We start from the raw sequence: 27,508 nt of genomic DNA, 5'->3' as shown, positions 1-27,508 counted from the left end.
TAAACAAACCCACTTGTGTATGACATTATCTTAGTACAAAAAAAACAGGCGACATGCTTGCGATTAGACTCATAGATTTGACCTGTATATATATTTTTTAAAAAGCTCCTTTAGTGGAGGAGTTTCAAGTGCTGGGAGTGCACGGTGGGAATTTGATTTGCACTTGATTCATGACGTCCATGATTATCTGCCGATTTATTTTGTTGGGCAGTAAAATCATGGAGGAACGAGAATCAAGTATCCACCCAAATTCCTGATAGGTGTTCCAGGCACATGAATCTCTGCACTGGGGGGGGTCATAAATTTGCCCTAATGTTTTTTTTGTAATTGCCCAAGCTGTTGTGCTTTGTTCTTGAGTCTGTCTGTCTGTTGCCTGCTGTAGATGCCCATTAAATGGATGGCACTAGAGAGCATCCACTTTAGAAGATACACCCATCAAAGTGATGTGTGGAGTTATGGTGAGTCATATACTTATGGAAGCATTATTTTATACTTAAAAGCTACAGTGCTGCAGTTTTAAACCAAGCACTTTCAAACTTCTACTTTTGATTCCAAATGCATCTTAACTACTGCAATAAAACAAGAATCTGGTGGTGGTTTTTGGGTCAAATGTTTCTTTGTCCTGTTGTCAGAGGGAATTTAGATTCTAGGAACAGCAATAAAGTCCCAAAGAATTTCTTAGAATTTCTTGATATATTTCAGGATGTAAACAGCAGCTACAGTGGAAATCACAAGGATGTTGCCGGGACTTGAGAAGCTGAGTTACAGAGAGAGATTGAATAGGTTGGGACTTTATTCCCTGGAGCGTAGAAGATTGAGGGGAGATTTGATAGAGGTGTGTAAGATTTTGATGGGTATAGATAGAGTGAATGCAAGCAGGCTTTTTCCGCTGAGGCTCGGGGAGAAAAAAACCAGAGGGCATGGGTTAAGGGTGAAAGGAGAAAAGTTTAAAGGGAATATTAGCGGGGGCTTCTTCACGCAGAGAGTGGTGGGAGTGTGGAATGAGCTGCCGGATAAAGTGGTAAATGCGGGGTCACTTTTAACATTTAAGAAAAACTTGGACGGGTTGATGGATGAGAGGGGTGTGGAGGGATATGGTCCAAGTGCAGGTCAGTGGGACTAGGCAAAAAATGGTTCGGCACAGACAAGAAGGGCCAAAAGGCCTGTTTCTGAGCTGTAATTTTCTATGGTTCTATGGTTTTAAATGTGGTGTAGCTGGGTATTAGTAAAGGCTATGATAAAGTGTTTCATGGAAAACGAGTTGAGATCAAATCATGGCTGGTACATAGGAGACAAAGGGTGTGTGTATAAATAGCAAGTTTTGTATCTGAAGAGGTGTGACAGTTGAGGTCCTGCAGGATTGGGATCGGTACTTTGTGTTTTCAAACACTTCAGAGCGTTTTGGTAGCTTCATTTCAGTTTGTGGATGACAGCAGAATAGTAGGGGTGGTTAATATGGTGGAAGAGGGAGGCTCACAAGGGAACTGGGATTGTTTGCAGGGGTGGGCCAGTTTAATATAGATAAGTGTAAAGTCATGCGCTTAGAGAAATAAAGTAAGTAGAAGGAAGATAGGAATTATGGGAAAACAGGAAAGGGATCTGGAAGTCATCCAGGGTAAATCCCTCAAGATATCAGGCCAGGGTCAAGAAAGCTAATGGCATGTTGTTTGTATAACAGGGCGAATGACGTGTAGTTGACATTATGTGAGTGTTGGTCAGGCTACACCTGAAGTATTATATGTAGTTCTGGAAGCCTTGCTGCAGGAATGATGTAGCCAAGCTGGGGAAGGTGACAAAGGGAACTACTAGAATGATTAAGACTAAAGAATAAAACATTTGAAAATAGACTTGCTGAGCCCGCAGTATTTTTGGAGAGGTGAAGACTGAAAGGGGATGAGTTTGAGGTCTTCAAATATAATAAGACTCATAGATATACAGGTTTAGTCTGGGATATGTGGTGTGCTAAAAACAAGAGATACAGGTAGAAAATGGGAAAGTGTACATTCAGGCAGAACATAAAACATTTGTTTTTGGAGTAGCATACGAAGAGCAAGAACTTAGATGGCTGCAAGGTCAAATTGGACGAGTATCGAAAGTAAAAGGTGTTGATTACACCTGCTATTTCTGCAGGATGGCAGACTAGGTAGACCTATGGTCTTTTTCAGACTTGAGACTTTCTATATTTCTGTGAATGAGTCTTTTCTCAGAGAACTGAATCTCTACTGACTGAGAAACGTGACTTCAATTTTTTTTAACTTCAGTTCCATCTCAGTGAGGGGGAGCATTCTTGGCTGAATTCCTCAATGTGCAGCGTCAAGTAGTGTAATTAGTTATCAGATAACCTAGATGTTGGAAAATGTCACCAGACGCCAGCCGTACATGGTTGACACACCCAGTTTAAATATGCCTTTATGCTTACCATTGAGATTCTCAAATGATTTCTTCCTGATGTCAGTATTCAGGGAAGGCATAGAGTAGAAACCAGGTGCATCCTGTGGAGAAGTACAGAAGAAAAACTGAAGGTCCAGTTATCTGGAGCACACTTGTGGGATCTGACAGTAGACGAGTACAGGCAAATGGCCAGGAATAGGTTGACAACCTAAATTGGACAAGATGTGTGGGTGAAGAGGGAAATATAAGCTGGAAATTGCTGTTGGCTTTAAATCAAACACTATGATATTGGAGCATCACTAATCAGTAATTTAGTGAGTGTTGTTTAGCACTTGCCATCTGCTTCCTCAATGCTGTGACAAGAGGTCATGGATACATTATTTAGCAGGTCCCAGCAACTTTATCACATTTACCATTGACCTATAAGCAGCAATGTGATGGGCTATTCCCATTCTGATGACCCTGCATACTGCTGGCTTTCCCAGAGTATGCAGGGTCATCAGTTCTACCAGTGTTATCATTCAGGCCCCCTCTGCACAATACTGTGCTCTTTAAGAAAAAGGAAATCCCATCGCTTCATAACATGCGACTTGCACCTGACCACCAACATAGTCATGCAGATCAATGCTTGCTTCCCAAAGTGTTGTCCTGATTGCTTCATTTTATTGCAATCACTCGTGAAACTTTACTTGAAGGGGAAAGAGAAAGAGAGAGAGAGAGCTCCTGGGGGGCAGCATTGCACCAACAATATATAAAAGCAGTACATTGGTATAAAATTTCTTGTGCCACAATCAGAAAAATCACTGGGACCTTAAAGCAAGGCTACAGAGACTTGGACAGATCTGTGGCTTCCACTATCCTCTCCCACCTGAGCTTTTCTAACCAAGTGTTGTCTGGTAAGATGCTCCTTTACTTCACCCTGTAAAAAGAGCTTGCTATGCAGATTGAAAAATAATATGGCAGAGCCATGGAAGAGCAAGAGCAGGAGAATGCAAGTAATAATTAATTTGATGCCAACCCATCAATGTAGCATGTAAAGCTAGTGCTTCTGGCACTAATTCAAGATGGAGTCTAGTGTGTGTGTTATTTCTCAAATCTACATTTGCAAAATAATTGTGTCCAAACCACCTTCTTTAACATTGCCTGTACAGTTCCTCAGATAACATCTATTCCCATCTTTTGCTGGACTTTTGTCACCATTCGAAACACATTACAAATAAATATGTAAGCACAATGTTCAAATCCATTGTTGTGCATTTATTTGACCAGTGTGTGATGTGCGAATGTGATTTACCACAGTGCTTGCACTTTGTTTCTGATTGAACCTACTACTCCTAAGCAGTTCCTTGCGAAAGGAGTCAGCGTGCTGATTGACTATACTGACAGCCTTTGTCCTGAGACCTCCTTGTGCTGTGTACCATTAGGGCCCTGTATCTGATTCTGCTAAGGCTGCTGCTGTTGTGGCTGATTTATCTAGCCTGTTTTCTGGCACATGCACTGTCCGTTGTGCTTCATAGGTTGGATGTGGCCCTGGATTGGACCTTGCTCCTACATTGTCTGGGGTCTGTGCAGCTATGCTTCTGCTTGCCAGAGATGCTTGCTGATAACATAGTGTTTTGTGAAGTGCCAGTTTGCTCAGGTATACTGGCTGTGGCTATCATATCTCCCAGTTTCAGGAATATACACAAGTGAACAAAAATGTCACAACACAGCCTGCAATAATCACCTTTAAGCACAATTTTTTTTATTCAAGGAATGTGGGTATCACTGTCTAGGTCAACATCCATTGCCTATCCCGAGTTGCCCTTGAGAAGATGGTGGTGAGTTGCCTTCATGAACTGAACCCACAGTGCTGTTGGGAAGGGAGTTCCAGGATTTGACCCAGCGAGAGTGAAGGAATGGTGATATATTTCCAAGTCAGAATGGTGTGTGGCTTTGAGGCTTGCAAGTGGTGGTGTTCCCATGTATTTGCTGCCCTTGTTCTTTTAGATGGTAGTGGTCATGGGTTTGGAAGGTGTTGTCTAACCAAGGAGCCTTGGTGAGTTCCTGCAGTGCATCTTCCATTGCAATAAGATGCTACTGCAGTCGAGTGTTTGTCCATATGACAGTCACTCAGTAGAGCATTGCAGGACATGAGTATTATGGTGCTGGCTATGAACTGATGGATCAAACCTGCCTTAGTTATCCCCCACTCCCTCGATGTCCCCAACCAGCCAATTGATTCCAGGGGCCTCCTCAAAAACAATCAACTGCTTCAGTTGCTTGGAACCAGCACATGTACAGATGTGTTCTCTCCTATTAACAGTGCTGGATTCTTACGATACAGAAAGAAACCCACCACTATATATTTTAAAATGTTACCCTTATTACTATTTTTATTTCTAAACTGGACTTTTTCTGCTGAACAAAGAAAATTAAGATGGCTGCTACAAGTCACCTGATCATAGGGTTGACCCTCTGTCTGGGAGCTAACCCCAGGAATTTCAAGGACAAAATAATTATTTTCTTAGTTTCTGGAATGTCACACGTCGTTACGCCTAGACAGCTACTGACGGACTCGCATGACACCTGGGAATGTTCAGACTGATTGCAAAGAGAATGACAGAGATGTTATTTTCATTTCGTAAGCCAACCTTGCTAGTGGAGTCAGTGGGTCTGCTGAGACAGTGGCTTCCCAAATGTCAGACCATCAACATAAATGACTCCTCTTTCAACAACTAATGATTGAGACATCATTAGACCTGAAACCAAAGCCAATTCCAGACGCTGGATAAACATTCCTTTTGAGGTCATTGTGGAGAAGGAAAGCCACATGACCTGAGCCTTTGGCCTTCTGGGAAGCTTAATATTACATCTTTGGTTTTCACAGCCAGTCTACTGTTTTAAGAGACAAAGAAACAGGCTGCTCCAGGCAGAACAACCGGCCCATCAAACCTAACTCTGCTGGAAGATTTCATACCATTGCCTACAGATCTGGTTCAATCTATGCATGCCTACTGCATCTTGTGACATCAGCTCCAATGAAAACGTGAACCCTACAATGTCAGTTTTCAGCCAGTCGAACTTGGCTGCTTACATGAGCGAATTCCCCATTGCACTCTGACTTTGGAGTCTGGAGCTCACATGAGCTGATATTCATGTTTCTGTATTCATTGTTGTGTAAACATCCTTTTCTCAATCCCTCCTTTTACTGTCTGAATGTGCAGAGGGAGATGTTGTGGACCCTCCTTTCACGGGTTTTGAATGTGTAAAATAAACAAACCTTCTGAGTTAATCCTAACTCGAGTTTGCTGCAGATCAGTAGTAAAATTGGATCCCAAAACCCGAGGAGTTGGAAAAACATGCCACCACTTAATCTTTTAAAAACTAATTCAAACAGCATCTGCTTACGGACAGGCGGAAAGAGGAAATTGGTGTAGTTTGAACTGTCTGTCCTATCCATAACAAAACTATCCTGCCCTGCAAGCAGATCAATACTAGAGATATTAATATTACATGGGTATGAAAAGTATGCAAAAGTGTATCGGTGCAGCTTCGGGGCAATTGAGGATATGTGAAGCACCGTTAAAAATTGTTGCTGTGCACACAGGCTTCTTACACAATTCCTGATTGGGAGTGTAATGTACATTCCAACTGTTCCCATTCAGACGGAGCATTTCTTGCCCTGCTTTTTTGATGGTTGGATAGTACCAAAACAACCTAATTCAACTGCTTCTCATCTTCCAGGCCAGTTAAAGGTGGCTTACTGTAATACATTTCTTGGGCTCTGACATCTTTTTTGCTGGTCTCTTTCCAGCTCCTGTGGGCCCCAGCTGCTGCTGCATTCACACTTTCTCCCACCTTCCCCCATGTCTGTGATATCAGGGAAAGGGAATGCCATCAGTTCCAAACAATGTCTCCGCTCCTTGTCTCCAGCACCTGTTTGGTAAAACTGGCTTTTCGTGGTTGTCAATTCCTCCGCTTTATTGCTCCAGTAACAGCTGCCCTGGCCTCTGCAGTGCAATTTCAGCTATTTGAATGGCTTCTAATTGGAGCTCTCAGCCTGTTATGAGGATTATTGTTTCTTCTGACCCATTGTTGCAGGCATCAAAATTAGGAAAATACTAAAATTAGGAAAACCCATGTAAAGCAGCTTCTTTTGAAACCCTCAAAAGCCTAAAGTTAATCCTTAATTTGCATCAACAGCAATTTCTAAGCTTGTATGTCCAACTTTGTGTACATTACTCTGGAAGTGATATTCAGCTCCATTGCCTACACTTGTACAATAACTAGAAGGTAACCAAAGTTTATCAGGTTCCTTTTACTGATTTCTAGCACTGGGTTCCCAGCTTTGAAATATTGTGTGCTCTCCACAGGCGTCACTGTTTGGGAACTGATGACGTTTGGTAATAAACCATATGAGGGAATTGCCGTTCGTGAAATCCCTGGTCTCTTGGAAAAAGGTGAACGCCTGCCGCAGCCTCAGATCTGTACCGTTGATGTCTATATGGTCATGGTAAAATGTAAGTATGTGATTTAAAAATAACTTTGAAAGCAACTTGGGAGGGTGTGCACACCAAAGAATTGGATGCAAATAAGTGACAACCCTTGTATGGCACATTGGCATCTAGTCAGTTCAATTCCCACTGATCTCCAGTCAGTTAATGAGGTGCAATTAAATATTCTGATAATCTTTTGCAATACGATACAAGTTGTTCCAAAGTAAAAAAATGCTGGAACAGATCATTTTACAGAAAGTAGTCATTTTAATCCAATTATTCATCAGCTTCCAGTTTTATTGCTCAAAGAGCAATTGTAATCCAATTACTATTTAATTTAAATCTTCACACCCCCTCTGTTGTCTTTAGCGGCACTGGATGCCAGGAACCCAACATTATTCCTGATGTGCCAAGGTTTTACTCATAGGGAATTATGTCAAAATGGCTTATTTCTACAAACCAATTGTTTTCACACGCACATCCAAATACAGGTAGATATTTTTAACATCAGCCCTTGGAAAATATTAGAAATAGTGGTAGATTCTGCGCAAAATTTCCCTGTCAGGTTTTTTTGCTATCCTCCACCCCAAATTGGTTCAAAATAGGTAGCGAAAAGTATAAGATCTGGATTTAAGTATTGCTCACACACAAAAAGCAAGGCAGGCAAGTCAACAAGATCCGATCTCACAAACAACTAAGTTACAAGCAGCTTTGGGAGAAACAGAGTTGGAATTATTATTTAGAAATTATATTGGTATGGAGTGGAAAGAATAAAATTTATGGACACATTCTTACGGAAGTTGTCTATGTTATAACACAGAATCTCAGAATTGTTATGGCGCAAAAGGAGGCCATTCAGACCATCATGCCTGCACCAGCTCTCCAAATGGGCATTATCACTTAGTATCATTCTCCTGCTTTTTCCCCGTAACCCTGAACGTTGTTTCTATTCATATAATCACCTAATGTTTTCTTGAATACCTTGATTGAACCTGCCTCTGCCACACTCCTGGGCAGTGCATTACAGACCCCAACCACAATGTGAACATGTTTTTTCTCACATTGCATTTGCTTCTTTTGCAAATCACTTTAAATCTGTGCCCTCTTATTATTGATCCTTTTACGAGTGGGAACAGTTTCTCCCTATCTACTCTGTCCAGCCCCCACTGCTTACTAAAGTCTGCTGAAGTTACTAGTTGCTTACCAAAAGAGACTGTATCAGAGCACAGAATCAATGTACATTTGGATTGCAAAGAATATATTATTACAGTTGAATCTTAAATGAATAATAAGTTTACTCAGCTAACCTTATCCAGTTAAAATAACATTCACGTTTAAACAGCAACAACAAAATCAAGAAATGAAATGATGCTGAACAGCTTATGACATAGGCTTCTGGACGAGCTGTTGTATTCTATGTGGGTTGTAATGAGAGAGAGTTGAAAAGGTTTACCATGATGTGTGTTTTGTGTGTGTGCAGTTACAAAGACAGCAAAAGCTCTCTAGCATATTATCTAAGTGGTTATTCTCCACACGAGCTGAGACAGGATGCCAGATGAGTCCATTATGAAGCGGATCATGGCCCATCCATTCGCACGTCAACATCTGATAGAAAACTTGACATGAATTATGACAGGCCTTTCAGCCTCATGAAATTCCATGCTGCCTCACTAAAACACTGCTTTTGATTGTTATTTGTCCTGCTTTTTTCCCCTTTCTCCTTGGATCCTAGTGTTTCAGATAGCTACACTTCAGCCTGTCCCTTCATTACAAGTGAGAATTGATTTTTTTTAGTTCTGAAGAAGTCATACGAACTTGAAACATTAACTCTGTTCCTCTCCCCACAGATGCTGCCACACCTGCTGAGTTTTTCCTGCACTCTCTGTTATTATTGATTTTCCAGTACCTGCTCCTCTCTCAGCTTCCCTCCTCAGTAAACATATAAGGTGCAACAAATGTGATTTTCTTCGTGTTTTTAAATCAGGCTGGATGATTGATGAGGACAGTCGACCAACGTTCAAAGAGCTTGGTGCAGAATTTTCCCGCATGGCTCGCGATCCGGCCAGATACCTAGTTATTGAGGTTTGTTCTCATTCAGTCGCTTGAAAATATTGAAAGAAATTCTCCAACATTCTGTCAGCTACCTCTAATGTTGCTTTTAAGGAGCTCTGAAAACAGAATAATTTCTTTGAATTCCATAGAGCTTACAACACAGTCTAGTTCAGCCGCAGATGGCTGCTGTGAAAAGTCGTGACTAGGAAACAAAATATGTGATGGGGACCAAAGACAATGACTTTGGTATTTCCAATGCTTATAGGGTGCCTTCAATGTAGAAAATGCGCCATCATGCAATCAAAAATATTGACAAGAAAAAAGCCTGAGTCAAGAAAGGAGATATTAGGACAGGCGACCATAGAGATGGGTTTTAATGAGGGTCTTAAAGGAGGTGAAGAAGTTTGTGTAAGGAATTTTAGAGCAAAGGACCCAATCAGCGGAACGCATGGTCACCAATGGTGGAGTGAATAGGAATGGGGGATGCTCAAGACAAGAGGCTGGTGTTACAAGAATGGAAAGCTTAGAGGCAGTTATAGAACGGGAGGAGATTGCAGCTCTCAAGTACAGTGCTAGTTTACATAGATTTGCCAGTAACTTCTTTCATTTAACTATGTTAGAATTCAGGCAACCACAAACCTCAACATCAAACTGCTGCTTTTATGGTTAAGGTTCTAAATAAATTCTAATCTCTTCCAAACACGGTGATGCACAGACATTAACTAAAGGCACACTAACTGAGCTATTTTGAGCCTTTATGAGAATAACATTACATGCCACAAGTGTTACAGATTGCTTTGGTTCCTTCTGTATTTTAAATTTGACAGCTAAGATAGAATGTTTTTACAAGTTTTCCTATTTCCATTCTGAATTCCCAATCTACCTTTGTGCAGGCTGGAGTGAGTTAGTTAAGAATGGACTGCCTCCTATTGTTATGTGTATTCTGATGATGTAACAGCAGGACTCTGTGCCTCTCCTAACCACAGTAAGAAGTCTCACAACACCAGGTTAAAGTCCAACAGGTTTATTTGGTAGCAAATACCATAAGCTTTCGGAGCGCTGCCCCTTCGTCAGATGGAGTGGATATCTGTTCTCCAACAGTGCACAGAGACACAGAAATCAAGTTACAGAATACTAATTAGAATGCAAATCTCTACAGCCAGCCAGGTCTTAAAGGTACAGATGCAGACGCTACGACAACGGATGAATGAACACCGCTTGACAATCACCAGGCAAGACTGCTCTTCCTGTGGGGGAGCACTTCAGCAGTCACGGGCATTCAGCCTTGGATCTTCAGGTAAGCGTTCTCCAAGGCAGCCTTCACGACACACGACAGTGCAGAGTTGCTGAGCAGAAACTGATAGCCAAGTTCCGCACACATGAGGACGGCCTAAACCGGGATGTTGAATTTATGTCACATTATCAGTAACCCCCACAGCTTTCCCCCTGATCTTGCAGAATCTTACTAGCTGTTCTGTCTGGAGACAATACACATCTCTTTAACCTGTGTTTAATGTTCCCTCCACCCACATTATCTGTACCTTTAAGACCTGGCTGGCTGTAGAGATTTGCATTCTAATTAGTATTCTGTAACTTGATTTCTGTGTCTCTGTGCACTGTTGGAGAACAGATATCCACTCCATCTGACGAAGGGGCAGCGCTCCGAAAGCTTATGGTATTTGCTACCAAATAAACCTGTTGGACTTTAACCTGGTGTTGTGAGACTTCTTACTGTGCTTACCCCAGTCCAACGCCGGCATCTCCACATCTCTCCTAACCCACCAGCTGTTTCCTGAACCTTTCTGTATCTTTCCTCAGGGTGATGACCGGGCCAACAACACACATGCTGGTGAACATAGGACTCTGCGTGAGTACGAGGAAGACCTAATGGATTATGATGACCTTGATGAGGATTTGATGGCAACCATGGTGGATGGCCCAACATCAGGATTCAGATCGAGGATTGAATCCAGCAGGGTATGAAACAAGATGATAAAAACCAAGGAATTTGTGATGACAGCAATTATTTTGGACAATTGGTCGTCTTCTTTCACCTGCCCTAAACGTTGATGCCAACAGCTTAAACTGTTGTGCGTTTCCTGTGATTTGAATCTATGCCCATCACTCAGACTATCTCATATGAGAGGGGTTTGTCTTGGTTCATAGACAAGCCAGTAAGTGGAACACAAGGAACCAAATGCACTTCCTGACAGTTGACTGCAACACAAAGGAAGTATGGAAAGAGTGGAGAGAACTCCCTACAAGGAAGAAGAAGCCATTCCATGCTGGTGTTTTCATTTTGATTCCGGAAAAGCGGCTTCCATCAGCTGGCTCCTGACACTGATTCTGTCGCTGATTTTATTGGTGTCAAAGAGCCACTGAGAGTCGAGCGTATAGCTGCCACCGAGATTGAGGGGCCAGATTTAATGGTGTAAACACAGAGAGCCAGCTCTTGAACACTTGTTCCCCAGAGTCAGAACAAAATGAGCAGCAAGTAAAGGCAGCTAAAGCAAATCTGAGGATCGGTCACCCTCTGTTGATCTTTTGCATCAGTGTTACAATGTACAGAGCTCGAAGTCTGATGCCATTGGTCACATTTCAGTATGGTGATAAGAAACAGCGGATTCTTGGATGGTTCAGTAGATAACTGAACTACCGATGGAGATGAGCAAAATCCTAGAATTGACACACCAGTTGGATGATCTTAGCTGGGGTAGGACCCCTGGCCTAGGGAGAGAATAATGTCTGCTCCTGATCACAGCCCAATGGCCCCTGCTGATCAGTGTGTGTGTGAGAATATTAAGCGACATTAGGTTCAGCTTTGCTGGATTTTCCTTCCTCTGTGGCCTAATAGCCTACTATCAATCTCGGCCAGTATGTGAAGAATTGGCTACTTGAGAAGACTGCCCTACGCCAGTGGACCTGTACCATAGAAAGAGCTGGTGCCTTTAGTACTAATAGATAGTTGGCTCTTCCAAAACTGAATTAGTTGTGACCCTAGCCCCCTAAAATTATACCTTGGGTGAGTCATGTTAAATCCTTAACATGTAGATCTGAAATACCTTTCCTTGCAAATTTCCTCTGCCAAATAACAGGGAGAAATTTCAAAGCAATTCGGAATTTGTATGCTGATATTCCAAGGCCCAAGTTGGTTCACTATTGATTGCACTTGTTAACAAATGCCACTTCATTTTTTTTTTCCCCCATTTCTTTTCGCAGAGCAACAGTCTGCCAGCAGGGTATATGCCAATGAATGGGATTGGTCCAGACGGCTCTCGACAGGTAGATACACAGCGAGGTTTATTTGTAGTTTCCAACAAACAATGCCAAAAGTATCATTTCCTGTTTATACAAGAAAACCATCAAATACAACATTATTAAAAATAATTAAGATCTTGTGGAATATTCTTAATATTATTATTTTAATGGACATATCTGGATTATCTTTAGACCCATAATAACTTAAATATTTAGTACAGTTGTTATTGTTAACCAGTATCAGTAGCAAGCACTGAGCAGTCGTCTAATATCTTTTGAATAAATTATTTTTCTTATGGTGGCAGCAAGACAGGTGAAAAACATGCAGAGCCGGAAAAAAAAGTTATTCGCTTGAATCATGGCATAATGTCGCTCTTGGGACTTGCTCCCATATTTATTTGATTGAACCTGCCCCACCTTTCCCGATAGCAGAATCCTAGCCTCGCATTTTACCAATTCTTGAATCAAAGATTATGCGGAAAAGGCAGGAGAATGGGGTTGAGAAACCTATCAACCATGATTGAATGGTGCAGCAGACTCGATGGGCCGAATGGCCTAATTCTGTTCCAATATCTTATGGTCTTATGTGGGTAACCAGGCTATTCTAGCGTACAGGTGATGGAGGGAGGGAGTCAGCTGTAGATGCAGAGTAGACTGCCTGCACATTGTCCCAAGAAATTGTCCTGAGACCTCCCACCAGCAGTGTTAAAAATAAAGAGGTCATTTTTGAGTGTGTGCTCTCGCTGTAGAGCTTCAGGCAACTGTCCCTTAAGCGGTGGCCATGGAGCTGGAGCATTCCATTCAAAGATACGTCTTCGTATAGATCAAGTGAGGATGCATATTGAGAATTCACTCATGGAGAACCAGTGCTCTTGATTTGTGGCCTGAATCATTCTCCATTTAGTTCGATGAGGGAATTCTTTGGGCTATGAATCGGGCACACTGCCTGATATGTGCTGCCCTCATATGAAGTTCTGCAACAGGAGCACAGAAAATGATCCTGAAAATGTGCTTAAAGCAAAACTCTAAGTTCCAGAGTGAGTACAACCGATAATAACTCCTTGGGTCTCAGTGAGTTTCACATTGTGGAGGTGTGTGAGCAGATAGTCCAATAGTTCAAGGAGAACTATATAAAAATAGAAATACAGATCATAGAAACCCTACAGTATGAGAGTGAAAATATGAGTATGAGAGAGAGAATATTACTTTGAAAAGAAAAACAGGGGTGTGTACTACACTTTTTTTTTGAAAAAGACCTGTAATGGTTTGTGAATACATCTCCTTGACCAGGATCAAATTCACTGTTTAGCTGAAATCAAAGTTTTGAGAGAGCAACAACAAAATCCAATACATAGAGAAAAGACCTGGGGCTTGTGGAGTAGGTAGATATCCCTACAATAAAGTTGTTCTTTAATCCATAATGAGGAAGGATATGTACTTTCCCAGATTTAGTGAGGTATAACAAAGTGACATTTTCATTTGTTAGGCCGGGATGAAGAATGGAGATTTGGGGTCAAAGCGCTCCCTAAGGATACGGAATGAGTCCACGACACGAACTATCTCGGAGTCCTCGGAAGGCCGAGGTACAGCATCCTCACTTGATCTATACGAAGACATATCTTTGAATGGAACGCTCCAGCTCCGTGGCCACCGCTCCAGGGACAGCAGTGCACGTTTCTCCAATGGCACAAACATGATGATTTCCCCATCTGATGAAGCAGAGGTGGACGTTAATGGCTATGTGATGCCAGAACAAAGAAGCTCTACAGTTGGTAAGTCTTTGAGGACTGTTTTGACCACAAAAGAGTGGTGTTTTTCAAGAAAACTGCAAATAGTAAGACTTGCTCTATGAAAAGAGGAACTAAACTGCCCCTTGAATTTGGTGTAATTTCTGCATCAATCGGGATCAGTGGTAGATTTCCCACCTCAGCCAGAAGTTTGTGGGTTTGAATGCCACTCCAGGACCTGAGCACAAAATCTATGCTGACAATAGCTCGAGACAGATGGAGCACTGCACTTTATGCAGCTTTAGGATGAGATAAACCAGAGCCTCACCTACTTATTCCAGTGGACATTAAAAATCCCACTATTTGGATGGATGGGCAGGGAGTTTACTTCATGTCTTGGCCAACATTCCTCCCTCAAGCAACACTACCAGGAGCAGGTTAATGGGTCATTTAGCTAATTTCCTGAATGTGGGATTGTGCTATGCACAATTGGCTGTGGTAGTTGCTTGGATACCAACTGTGGCTGTAATTCAGAAGTAATTCATGGGTTGGGGGTTTGCTTTGAAGATGTGAGGTGTATACAGTGCAAGTTTGTTCTGCCATTTAATTGCAAGTCCAGATTCTGCTTTTTCCACTTAATATAGAAATCTTGCAGCATGGTAACTGCACCCCCTCCCGCCAAATGCAATATCTGATTTAGTGCTGAGGTATAAAACCAGGGAAAGTCCTGCTTTCAGTCCATGACCTGTTCTGAGTTATCTGATTTTTCCCTGGGCTTCTAAGTGGGAACTGAAATCAGACAGGACTTTCACTCTTCAGTGCTATTGAGTGATGACTTCTGGAAACACCAGCATGTGGGCATCAAATGAGGACACAATAATGCTTGGTTGTGATGCCTTTCTAGTAGGATAGTCATGGTCCAAAGAACTGAACATCAGCCCGAGCCAGGGCCTTATAGTAGTGAAGCAGGGGAAAGAAATCTCACAGCATCTGTCATTTTTCTGCTGATTCACAAATATTTCTGTTGTGCCTACAGAAAATCTGAAGCCTGCCAATGAAGTCGATCCCTTGAATAATACCCAGTCACTCGAGAGACAAAAGAAATCTGACTCAAAACCAAGTGATCACCAAGAATATGAGTACATGAACAAACGGGCCTACCTCAATGGCTGTGTGAACGTTGTGCAGAACCCTGAATACCTGGATGACAGTACTGTGTTTGTTACTGAGGGTGACATTCATGCCTTTGATAATCCAGACTACTGGCATAGCAGTCTTCCAGCAAAGTCAGAAATAAAGAGGACATAGAGGACCAACTTCAGGATCCTATTTAGACATCTAACAACCCAACAAGCAAAAAAAGTTGATTTCTGAACTTTGGAATGTGGGGTGGCGGGGTGGGGAGGAGGAAGAAGAATGGGAGATCTCAGATCTCTGAATCAAAATAGTTTACACTTCAACTAGAGAGATATAGACTGCTTTACTGATGTCCCTTGTGTATAATGCCATCCAGTTTGGATCAGTACATGATGCGATATGATGCTGATCTGTTCATCCACCCAATGTCTGTTTTCTCCCTTTCTCTCACGTGCACCAGTGAATGTCCAGGAATAACGTTGCTGTGTTGTCGTCAGGGAATGTGAGAATTAAGAGTAAACTAGATACCTGCCAAATACATGAATGAACGGTCTTCTTGCACCTTGTTGCATGCTTTTTATAGAGCATGGAGAAAATTGGCCAACCAGCCCCATTAGTAAGTAAATGGAGCACTGCTATCTTCTGCCATTGATGTACAGTGTGAAGGAGGGAAGGGATGCTTCAATGCCTTGCCCATTCAGTCGAAATGCTTCTGTGCTGTTGATTCATAACAAAACATGGAGGGCCAACCCTCGTATATCCAGTGAAAGTGCCCCGATCCTTAATATTCACCTGCTCATGGTGCTGTTGCTTGCAGAACATACAGCTTTTGGAATTGATCGATAGGGGACTTTGCCAAGGAGGCTAATTAAGTAAAACAGAACATCATTGAACCATAGATTCCAATGGTATATTGTTCATTATTCAGCTGAAGAACCGCTACTGGTCACTCTGTTAATTTTTTTATTCATTCATGGGATGTGGGCTGGCTGGGCCAGCATTTATTGCCCATCCCTAACTGCCCTTAAATTGAGTGACTTGCAAAATCAACCACATTGCTGGAGTCACACGTAGGCCAGACCAAGATGGTTCCTAAAGGACATTAGTCAACTGGACTTTCAATTCCAGATCTTTTTTTTAATTGAATTCAAATTTCACCATCTGCTGTGGTGGGATTCAAACCTGGGTCCCCCAGAACATTACCCTGGGTCTCTGGATTAATAGTCCAGTGACAATACCACTATCTTCCCAGCATTATTATGATGCCATTATTGTAGCAGAAAAGGGATCACTGATTCTGACAGCATAATCAAGTGGGCAGAATGAAAATATAATTACCTCTCTCTTCACAAGGTCAGCTCTCACATGGGATAGATGAAGATTGTGAGGCTCAAATTGAATCAAAATTCTGCATAACCCAGTAAGTGAAGCCTGGCAGGCCAGTTCATTTGCCTCAGCACTGAAGTACAGCAGTTTGGTTTTCATGTTCAAGGCAGTTAAAGGATTGTGATCAGAGATTAATGCCTGGAAATTGGGCACCTATGTTATTCTTCTGTAATTATCTTTGAAATTGTTTATTACGTTTTAAAGTGCGTGGATCAGAAGTGTATTTGTTTCATTAATCTTTGATTATCAGTCATCTAAGGCAGAGGCCATATAGGGAGTTTGGGAAGTGGGTGGGGGAAATATCAGGGGTAATTCTATAAACTGGAGGGGGAATATAACATGTTAAAAATGATTTTCTCGGGGGGGGGTGAGTAGAAAAAGACTAGTCCCCTTTATCCTGACCCCCCCGCTAGTGGCTATGCTCAAATTATCAGTCAGGAAAGGGCTGTTTGTATTCCGCTTGAGCAGCCTGTGCCTTTCTGTTGGCTGTGTGTTATGCCATTGGAAGGTGGGAATGTGTCGCGTTTTCAAGGAAATTTCAGAAGAACTTCGCAATTAAAATAATCATGATTCCAAAATCAAAGACACTAAAAGTGAATGAAGATGTGAGCCTATAGAATCCAGTAGAACAAATTGGCCTTTATGCCAGATTTGGTAAGAATTTTGGGGTTTCACTATTGAATCGAAAATTAGCCTGAGTGGCTCCAAAATAAAAGTTGTTTAGATAGCACTGCATGGTGTATCACTGTGTGGCTAGAAGTCCGAAATCTGGATGTTCAAAGCTTAATTTGATCTCAAATTTTTAATAGGTTTGTGCATGTTTGTGATGGGTGTGATTCTATAGTTCCTGTTAAATTCTATATTTGTTTCATAATAGGTAGTAAGAAATTTTATTTGCTCTTCAAATTTATCGTCTATTTGAGCTGTGTGTTCCTGAGCAACTATTAACTATTGTGGAAAGGCTTCACTCACTCCCCCATCCCCCAACCAAACATCCTCTACTATTGTATGATTATCATGAACTGTAGTGAGTGAAATTCTAAATTTTTATATGTATATAGATGCAGAGCCAGGATACTTGAAGATAGTGATGTGTGATCAGTGGTTTGAACAAGGAACCTTGATGGAGACTAAAGATCACCAAGGCACAGATCTAAGGAGCTGTTATGGATATTTGTAGATTTCCATGAATTATGTTCCATACCACAGTTCTTTTCTTGCCTTCACAAATGAAGCAGCAGTGACAAGTATACAAGCCAATTAGTGTCAAACTCTTTTGGGTGTGACCTGACAGGGAAAAACTACTACCAAAATTCACTGGTCTGGTTTGATTAGTTGCAATTTAAATTTAGTACTTATCTAGGTGTCTTACATTATCAAATTTTACACACATTTTCCCTTTCATATTCAGCCTGTGGGGTACAATCACATACAAATTACCATTCTTCATGGGGGTGATTATTGGTGGACTATTCTACAATCACACATTCTCCTAATCCTATCCTCACCTAGATTGTCTGTCTTGTGCATATATCAGAAAGGGGGGGGGGGGTCACTGAATAGCAATAAGCAGCGAGAAACCTGAATGTTTCCTTATCCATTCTCTAGACCAATGCTGCTGCCATTGCTGAGATCAGAAAATTCCGTACGGTCCAGGAATCAAGTTTGTCTCTTGTGGTCTGCATGATATAGTGCATCAATAGAAGATGTCTTGATCAACCAAACTGTTAAGAGAGCCAAATTTCTCCTGTCCTCTCCTGAAATGCAGACTGTTGTTTAGGAGGAGCTTGCAGCTCTCAACATCTCACTCAAGTGTCCCTTCCTTTTCATGTGGGTATTGACAATGAGTAGGCACAGGAAGAAATCAGCCAGGCTTCCCATTCCTACTTACTGCCTCCTATTGGAAAGTGTGTGAGAGAGTGTGGATGTCTGGTGTGGACACAACTGAGCTCAGCTTTGATCACTTACCCATGGATGAATAGCACATTCATGCGGCCTGGACTCTCAAAAGGAGAATGTCTGCTTGAGTGAAATACTGAAGGGCAGCTGGATCCCAGGACTCGGCACTGCCTTCAGAGGAAGGAGGGGAGATACTTTTTATATTTAGAAAAGAAGTGCCTTTATTCTATTGCTCGCAGTTTTCTAACATGTTCAAAAGGGATGTTTCGTGTCAAATTAACTCTGTGGTTACTTAAAACCCTCTGTGCCTTGAAGTACACAAACATGTTCTAATACCTACAGGACTGACTTATTTTCATTTTCTGAGACCCGATGCTTAATATATTAAGTGGATTATAATGAAGAACAGTCAAATAAACTTTTTAATTAATATTCTATTTTTTAAAGATCTACCAGGATTGAAGTGATTTTTTTTTCAGAGCTTGAGTTTGTGACCAATGAGTTGCTGAGTATTAAATACAAAAAATTATTGTTGTGTAAAATAGGTGAGACAGGAAGATTACCTCTTCCTTTTGTACATCGATATAAAGATAGTTTCTTAATTTCTGTTGTGTACCTAATGCTGTTTTTATACAACCTTTAAGGGACTGGTTGGAAGTCCTGGAGTGTTCAGCCCCTTGTGTGAAATTGAAATAAATACTTGTTTTTAAAAAAATCTGCACTAGTTTTCTGAGATGGCAGCTTGTAAAATCCACTTTTGTGTGTTTGTTCCATGTATTGTAATTATTCTTGCTAACCTTCTCACTTGACTCTGCAGATCAGAAGTAAATTGTAAAGACACATCAGAAACACAATCACAGTGCTGGTTAGACAGGGCAGTTTAACATTGCCCTTTTCCCTGTCTACTTTACGTCAGCATCCTCTTTTCTCTTCTGAGTTGAGTATATGGGATTTAAAGGGTTAAATTATGAGGACAGGTTGCTTAAACTCAAAACACAAACAAAAAGTGCTTGAAAGATTTAGCAAGTCTAGCAGCATCTGAGGTAAGAAAAACAATGAATGTTTCTGGGCAATGATCTTTTGTTTCTGGGCACTGACCTTTTGTCAGAACTGGAATATATTACCAATTTGAGGCAAGTACAGAGGCAGGAAAGGAGGAGAGAGCAAAGAACAAAAGGTAAAGTCTATGATGGGGGGGAAAACGGGAGAGATTAAAGGCAGGATTCTCCAATTTCATTCACTCCACCACTGCTGCCAGCGAGAATGGAGAATTTGGCACTCGGCCAAAGCTCTATTCACTGCAGTGGCACTGGAAAATCCCAGCCGTGGGCAAGGTCAGGTTTCCGGTGTAAATAAATAGCAAAATCATTATCAGCACCTCGTGTCCAAATGATCAATCTGAAATTGTTAAACATGATGTTGAGTCGGCAAGGTTGTAAAGTTCCTAATCAAATGACACAGATTGAATTTCTGTTCCCTGGAGTTTAGAAGGTTGAGGGATGATCTAATCAAGGTATTTATAATGATGAAGGAATTCAAGAGGGCAGATGCAGGGAAATTATTTATTTTAATGAGGGGATCCAGAACAAGGGGCACACTCGTAAAATGAAAGCCAAATGATTCAAGAGAGAAGATCAGGATGCAATTCTTCACACAAAGGACAGTAGAAAGCTGGAAGAGACTGTTGTCCCTGTTATATATTTAAGTGTTTACAGATTACTATAAGAGCTGATCACATGATTTGATGGTGATGTCATTAGGGTGTTGCACAGGTTGCTGTTTTAGTTTCAGTTTGCCTAGTTTGTACAGGCAAGAGCTCCTAGAATAAACCTGTTTTGTGTTACTTTGAATCTACATGTGTGCACCACATCTTTTGTTTTTGTGTAAAACCCACAATCCCTAACATAGGGCATTGCAAAAAGAAAACTGGCAATGAGTCAGGATTTTCTTTCATTGAAAGCATCAAGAAAATATCCTAAGTAAAGAACATTGTGGGTCCTCACACTTCGAATATTAGAAGGCTGGGGAGAAGCAACAACAGGATTGAAATGCCGGTGCAGGAAGACAAGTAAGAACAAAGCACCCACTATGATGAGAAAGAACTCAAGGAACAAAATGACCTATCGCTGTTCCTATTATTGTGCAGTAGCCACTGGCCCCAGCTTGTTCGAAATGGGCTGACTGCAGCGACAGTGTGTGCTATGTGGTTTCAAAGATGGTTTTTTTTCCAATAAGAGAGAGTGAGATTCCGTGCAGTAGGTGGCATATTTAAAAAAGGGGTGTTCTCTTGTACAGCTAAGACCGTTTGACAAAGAATACATCAAGTCAACGGTCTCCAGGGTAAAAAGGGGAGTACTGGGAAGACAGTGAAACAAAAGATATACAGAGCATTCTAGAGTTGCGAGTGCCTGCAAGCGAAGTGGATTAGTATCCATGGGACCTTTTAATTAAGAAAATGAACTGTGGAGTTTCTATGTCAAGCATTTTCAGTACTTTGCTCAAGCAAATAAAAGTGCAGACGAGTTGCTCGTACCAATACAATCGGGAGTAAAACCTTCAATTTGCTCTTGAATTTGGTTCATCCAGCAAAGTCAGGAACGAAAACTTACGATGACTTGACAAAGATTCTTGAAGAGCATTACTCTGCAAAGCCACTGATCATCTTGGAATGGTTCAGGAATCAAGTAGAAGGTGAAAGCATTGCTCAGTTTGTGGCATTCTTAAAAAGGCTGGCACAACAGTGTGAGTTTGGTGAGTCATTAGAAGATGCTCTTCGAGATCGTCTAGTTTGTGGTCTCCAAAATGAGGCTATCCAAAGAAGATTGCTTACTGAACATGCTTTGACATTAAAGATAGTAAAGACTAGCAGAAATTGCAGTGTCGATGGCTGCTAAAGAGGCTTCACAATTTGGTGCAGGAATGAAGATCCACAAGTTGGGAACTGTCCATAAGAAGTCAAAATAGCAACAAGCATGTCACAGATGTGCCAAATGGGCCATTCAGCGAGTGAATGCTGGAGCAAGGGTAGTCAATGCAAGAATTGTGGCAAAATGGGTTACATTGTTGGGCTAGAGAAGAATATTCAGAAGAAGAATCTGGGTACCTTCAAGAAGAAGAGCAAGTTGCATCCTACAAAAAGAATTTATAACATGGAAGAAAAGAATTATGACTGAGAAGAAGAAAATGTCCAGAAATTTGAAGAGCTCCAACTGAACGTCTTATCCATACAGGGTGAATCAAAAGTAATTCCAAAGTTAAGTGGACAACCTATTAGGATGCAGGCTGATACTGGTGCTGCAGTATCTTTAATTCCTGAGACTACATGTCAACAAAAGCTGAAGCATCTTCCTTTAAAACCAGCTGATGTGATTTTAAGGACATACACAGAAGAGATCATGCCGTTAAAAGGTTACATCATGGTCAATGTAGGGTTGAGTGGCTAAACAGAGGAGTTGCCTCTCTATGTGGACCATGGCAATTTTACAGCTTTACTTAGACGATCATGGTTGGAGAAGATAAAACTTAACTGGAGTTCATCGACAGATTGGTCAATGAGGAGACAGACCTGCAGCACCTTCTGGATAAATACAAGAGTGTATTCGAAGAGACATTTGGCTCAATGAAGGGAGTTCAAGTGAAACTCAAGATAAAGCCTAATAGTCAATCAAAAAGTCTCAAAGCAAGAGCGATGTCATATGCAATTCATCCCAAGGTTGAAGCATTAGTCCAACTTGTTAACACTGGTGTGTTCGAGCTGGTTACAATGAGTGACTGGGCTACCCCCATCGTATCTGTCATGAAACCAGATATTTCAGTTTGTATTTGTGGTGATTTAAAAACAACCACAAATCCGGTGTTATGTGCTGATCAATATCCACTTCCTTTAATTGAAGATTTGTTTGCTGTTTTTGTACACCAAAAATTACACGATGCTTCTCTTTCTAGTTGAGCATAGTTAGATTCAGCACAAGTCAGAGTACGCAAAGCAAAAGCATTTGATCATTGTTCTCCTGAAGGCATAATATGTGAAACTACTGCCCCTACTCCATAAGGTGAAGCATCGCAAGCAAACAATAATGGTAGCTTTGGATTCAAATTAACTGATATTTCAGATTTCTGCAAAGCATCTTTGACTGGCGGCATGGTGGCTAGCACTGCTGCCTCACAGCTCCAGGGACCTGAGTTCAATTACGGCCTTGGGTGACTGTGGAGTTTGTATGTTCTCCTAGTGTCTGCGTGAGTTTCCTCCAGGTGCTCTGGTTTCCTCTCGGTCCAAATATGTGCAGGTTAGGTGGATTGGTCATGTTAAATTACACCTTACTATTCAAAGATGTGTAGGTTCACTGGATTGGCAATGCTAAATTGCCTTAGTGTTCAAAGATGTGCACGTTAGGTGGATTGGCCATTGTAAATGCGCAGGCAGGGTTACAGGGATAGGGCGGAGGGGAGGGCCTGGGTGGAATGCTCTTTGGAGAGTAGGTGCAGACTCAATGGGTCGAATGGTCTTTTTCCGCACTGTAGGGATTCTACGATTCTGGAGCAGAATGAACTACCACTGTTCCTATTACTGTGCAGTGGCCACTGGCCCCGCTTGCTCGAATTGGGTTGACTGTAACGACAGAGTGTGCTATGAAATTCCAAGTACAGACTAGGCCAGATATTTTACAGTTCTGTGAAATTATGCCTGAATTGCTGGTGTTTCTTATTCAGAGAGAGTGCAACACAAAGTAAACATTTGCTATTAACTTAATCCCCTATTCTCAATAATCTTGGAGTTATACTGTGATGTAGCAGTATATGAATACTTAATGCAACAGTTGGAATTCCTTCTCTGCTATTTTACAAGAGGTGTCAACATGTGTAAAATAAATTGGTTACTGCTTCAACTATAACAGCGAGAAATTTCAAATCAAGGTGTTTCTGTACACTAGTTTCCCTCAGTGTCATTTCAGGACCCAAGTTTTTCTCCTTTATTCCTCACTCCCTTCCTAATGATCAATAGGGTGGCAGATGCCTTGCTGCCAAGGGAGTTCTGCCACTGCCACCTTCTAATGGACTGGAAGCAGTAATGGGCTTTTCAGTTTTTATCTCTGCCTCCTCTCTGTCCCTGGAAGCTCTGATTGTTGATTTGCAGCCTGTTCGAAGTCAGGAACCTGTCAAAAGAGACTGAATTTTCGACCCAGAATTTTGAATTTAAGTGCTCACTTTGCAAGAAAAAGGAGTTGGGTCATGATCCTGTCAGATAATTGCTGAGTCGAGGATACACAACTCGCCTAATTGTCAAACCCAATTCAGATGCCGTGCACAGTAGTTTTGTCTCTATGTTCTTCAGACAGATTTTTAATGAGCTCTCCAATAGATTATTATTGTGTACTGTGCTTGTGTATTGATGTTGCAAAGTTTCAACCTGGAATATGATGGGCAGACACGTAATTAGAAATTGAAAAGGATGGCCACCAATTAAAGCCATCAGTTCATTTTACCCCTCATTTATAACCGTGTGATTGGGATATTTATATCTGTTGGCTGAATCCATTTCATTAAGATTTGGAAGATTAAAATGCAAACTATATGATTTAATATAGTTTATGGAAATACAGACGTATTTCACTGTGTTAGTGTGCCAACATCAGGAAGAATAGGGAATTTGACCCACACAATACAAGTGTACAAAGTATGACAAAGTCTAACTTAGAGGCACATTGTTTCTGTTAATTCCTTGTTGTGGTGCAGGACAATAAAGAATGGAAATGTTCTGTAACATTGTGAAATGTAGGACTATGCCACTATATACACTGAGGGGGACGGTTGGGGGAGTGTTGTTCTTAATAATGCAATGTGCACAAAGCAAATCTGTTAAACCGCAGAACTTGCACATCGGTTCTGTCAAATTCCAGGGCCACCAAAGTCCATGTGCCCCAGTGCACGTAATTCCATGAGCACCCACAGCTCAAATGCTGCAAAATATGAGCTTACATTCACTCTGGTACATCTCACCATCTCACTGTGTACCCTTGAATGGAATAAAAAGGTGAAATAAAAATGTGATACATATGCAAAGCGATAACTGAGTTACTTTCCCAGAACAATGGACAGGATCACAGAAAGGTATACCCGAAATTCCAGAATGCTATGTAATAAGCACACAATCCCATTTATTCAGATGCTGTAAGTAAGTGGCCCTGATAACTATGGTTATAAAATAACTTAAAGTCAACTCACCAAAAGCAACACTAGGGAGCCACTACAATACAATAAATTTCACACCCAGCAGAATTAATCTTGCACTTCCCCACTGGCCGGTTTGGGGGTGGTGGTGGTGGCTCGTAAAATGCAGCTCATCTGCTCCTGACCTGTCTCCCGTTGTGGAGATGCCGGCATTGGACTGGGGCGAACTCAGTAAGAGTTTAAACAACACCAGGTTAAAGTCCAACAGGTTTATTTGGTAGCAAATACCATTAGCTTTCGGAGCGCTGCTCCTTCGTCAGATGGAGTGGAAATGTCTCCTGTTTTACAGGGGTGGTAGAAAATAGGCAATTAACAGCCATTTTAATGTCCCATCCCACCCCCCCACCGCTATCTTACCCGTGGCAGAGGGACGCTCACATCAAGTGGGAAGCCCAGCAGCTTCAGCTACACAGACTGGTAAGAGACCCCTTTGTCCATCAGAGGCACCCTACAGGGTCATTACCCACCCCCACTCCCCCACTTTTAACCCTCCCTACCTGGTCTCTCAAACCTGGCTCCACACTCCCCTTAATCCCCTCGCTGGGGGAATTCCCCAGACTTACCTTCAGTCTGGTCTCCATTAGCTCCTCTTTGGGGACGCTGTAGCCCCAGCAATAGCCACTACTCAAATCTAGCACTGCTGAGACTACAGAGCCGCTGGCCAGCTGATTGGCCAGCGGTTCTCTGAGGCAGGACTTCTGTCTCAGGTGGGGCGGAAGTCTCGTCCTTAGCCAATTAAACCCTGTTGAATGTTAAATTGCTGCAGCAGCGCAGTGGGTATTAATGCCAACTCTTTGGGTGGTGGGGCGGGATACTCTGCCATCCAAAAAATCCTGCCCTAACTTTCATAAAATTTGATTCACACTTTCCTTTGCATTTTATTTGCATTTCCTGCAAAATGTTCGCAATACGCTGGCTGTTATACAGATTGATTCCAGCACAACACAAATTACTTTCAGCTGATGGACTATATCAATTTATCAGGTGAATCAAATTTATGTCCTTACATACATTGTCTAACATAGAAAAGGCCAAATAATCAAGTTGGCTGCAAGTAACGTTTTTAACAGAATAAAGCAGTGAAAATTATTCTTCGGAATTTTCAACTCAAGTTTCACACATTATCAGCTGTTAGATGTGATCATAAATCATGTACCTGGGGCACAGGACAGCGGGCAGGTCAGAGGACCTCCTCACAGGACTGCTCCTGGGTCAAGCAAAAGTGGCCATCCACAGGTCCAGGCAGCACACAGTTGAGGGGGTGGGGGATGAGGCTTATTTGACCTGACTTCTTGCTTCTTTTCCATGTCTATGATCATGCTCAGGTACTGTTTTAAAAAAAGAGCAAGATGATTTCACAGTTACACCATGTAACATTTGCTCTAAAAGAGTTCCTGAGAAGAACCGGTTGGCCTCAACCTGACCAATGAGCAATAAGATCCCGTCCATAGTCCCAACCTCCACTATATGATCACCTGTTCCAGTCATTCCTCCAGTCAACCGGCAGAGTACACTGCTCAAAATGTCAAGGCCTACCAGTTCTTCTGAGGAGCTCTTTTAAGGTAACAACTGTGCTTTCTTCCAGCAAATTTTTCATTGAGTAAGACAATTTAACAGTTATGTAATGAAAATCTTCAAATAAGTTTTAATTAGCAGAGAGTTGGCATAGTTCAGGGACACTCGGCAAGGCAGGGATAATATCTTTCCTCATCCGAAGTTGAGAAAATGAATTAATTTTATAAAGCTTTTCATGTCCACATGAAGGCCTGTGATTACCGTCATGTACTCTGTAACTGGTTAGAAATTTAAACATGCCTTCTTAATTGCAGCTATGCAAGAAAAAGTATTCTGCTCACACACTACTGCTGCTGCCATTACCTAGCTCCCATTTGTTTATTTTCCTCACACTGTTCATCCTCTCAATGCCCACTATGTTCTCCTCAACACTATTTCCTCCCCAGATGTTCGCTTGTCCTTGGTCACCAACCTGAATTCTCACCATCTGACCCAAAATACTCATTCTTCCAATTACCCAGAATACTCTCTACCCCCTCAACTACTCATTGCCTCTCCCTGAGCCCTTATTGCTCAATTCAATACCTGATCCCCAATACTTTTCCATCTCCAACTACTCGCTGCTTTCCTCTCCACAAATGCCTGCCTTCCTGCCCCTTTAACTTCCGATATATAACCTCTCCCAAATCTTGTCAAACTCAGTGTTCCTCTCCAAAACAACAGATTTTCTCACTCACTGTGAGCAACACCAATGGATGTCCACTCTCTTATAAACTCTTTTTGAGTTCATGTACATCCTTAAAATGTCACAAACAGGTATACAAAATAATCAAAAAGGCTAGTGGAATGCTGGCCTTTATATCTAGAGAACTGGAATACAAGGGGTTCAGCTATACAAAGCCCTGGTTAGACCATACTTGGAGTCACTGTGAACAGTTCTGGGCACCACATCTTAGAAAGGATAAACTGACCTTGAAGGAGTGCAGTGTAGGCCTATCAGAATAATACCTGGACTCTAAAGGCTAAATTATGAGGATAAATTACACAATCTAGAGTTATATTCACTGGAGATTAGAATTTAGAAGGATGTGAAGACATTGGAGAGAGTGCATAAGCGATTCATGAGAATTATTCCCAGGATAAGGAACTTCAGTTACAAAGATAGATTTGCAAAGCTGGGGCTGTTCTCCTTAGAGAAGAGAAGGTTGAGAGGGGAATTAAGAGAGGTGTTCAAAATTGTAAAAGGCTTGGACAGAGTAGATAGGGAGAAACTGTTCCTAATAGTAGAGTGGGTCAAGAACCAGTGGACACCAATTTAAAGTGATTGTCAAAAGCAGCAACAGCAACATGAGGAAAACCTTTTATATGCAGTGAGAGATTAGGACCTAGTGTGCGCTGTTTGGGAGTGTAGTGGGACAGATTCAATCGTGGTTTTCA

The 27,508-nt window shown here is 41.7% G+C and overlaps 1 protein-coding gene across 2 annotated transcripts in view; it reads left to right on the top strand.

The window, feature by feature from the left end:
* LOC144482026 (receptor tyrosine-protein kinase erbB-4-like) overlaps positions 1-19,030 on the top strand; it is a 146,678-nt gene extending 127,648 nt beyond the window's left edge. For both annotated transcript variants that reach the window (XM_078201303.1, XM_078201302.1), the window contains exons 22-28: positions 383-458; positions 6,747-6,893; positions 8,854-8,951; positions 10,740-10,898; positions 12,141-12,203; positions 13,666-13,951; positions 14,943-19,030. In XM_078201303.1, coding sequence (XP_078057429.1) covers positions 383-458; positions 6,747-6,893; positions 8,854-8,951; positions 10,740-10,898; positions 12,141-12,203; positions 13,666-13,951; positions 14,943-15,214 — 1,101 coding nt within the window. In that variant the 3' untranslated portion in view covers positions 15,215-19,030. The remainder of the gene's footprint in view (positions 1-382; positions 459-6,746; positions 6,894-8,853; positions 8,952-10,739; positions 10,899-12,140; positions 12,204-13,665; positions 13,952-14,942) is intronic.
* Positions 19,031-27,508: the final 8,478 nt, after the last annotated feature.

Source organism: Mustelus asterias, chromosome X, assembly GCF_964213995.1.
Source record: "Mustelus asterias chromosome X, sMusAst1.hap1.1, whole genome shotgun sequence".
Lineage (NCBI taxonomy): Eukaryota > Metazoa > Chordata > Chondrichthyes > Carcharhiniformes > Triakidae > Mustelus > Mustelus asterias.
This window is presented reverse-complemented; position numbering and strand designations above follow the sequence as displayed.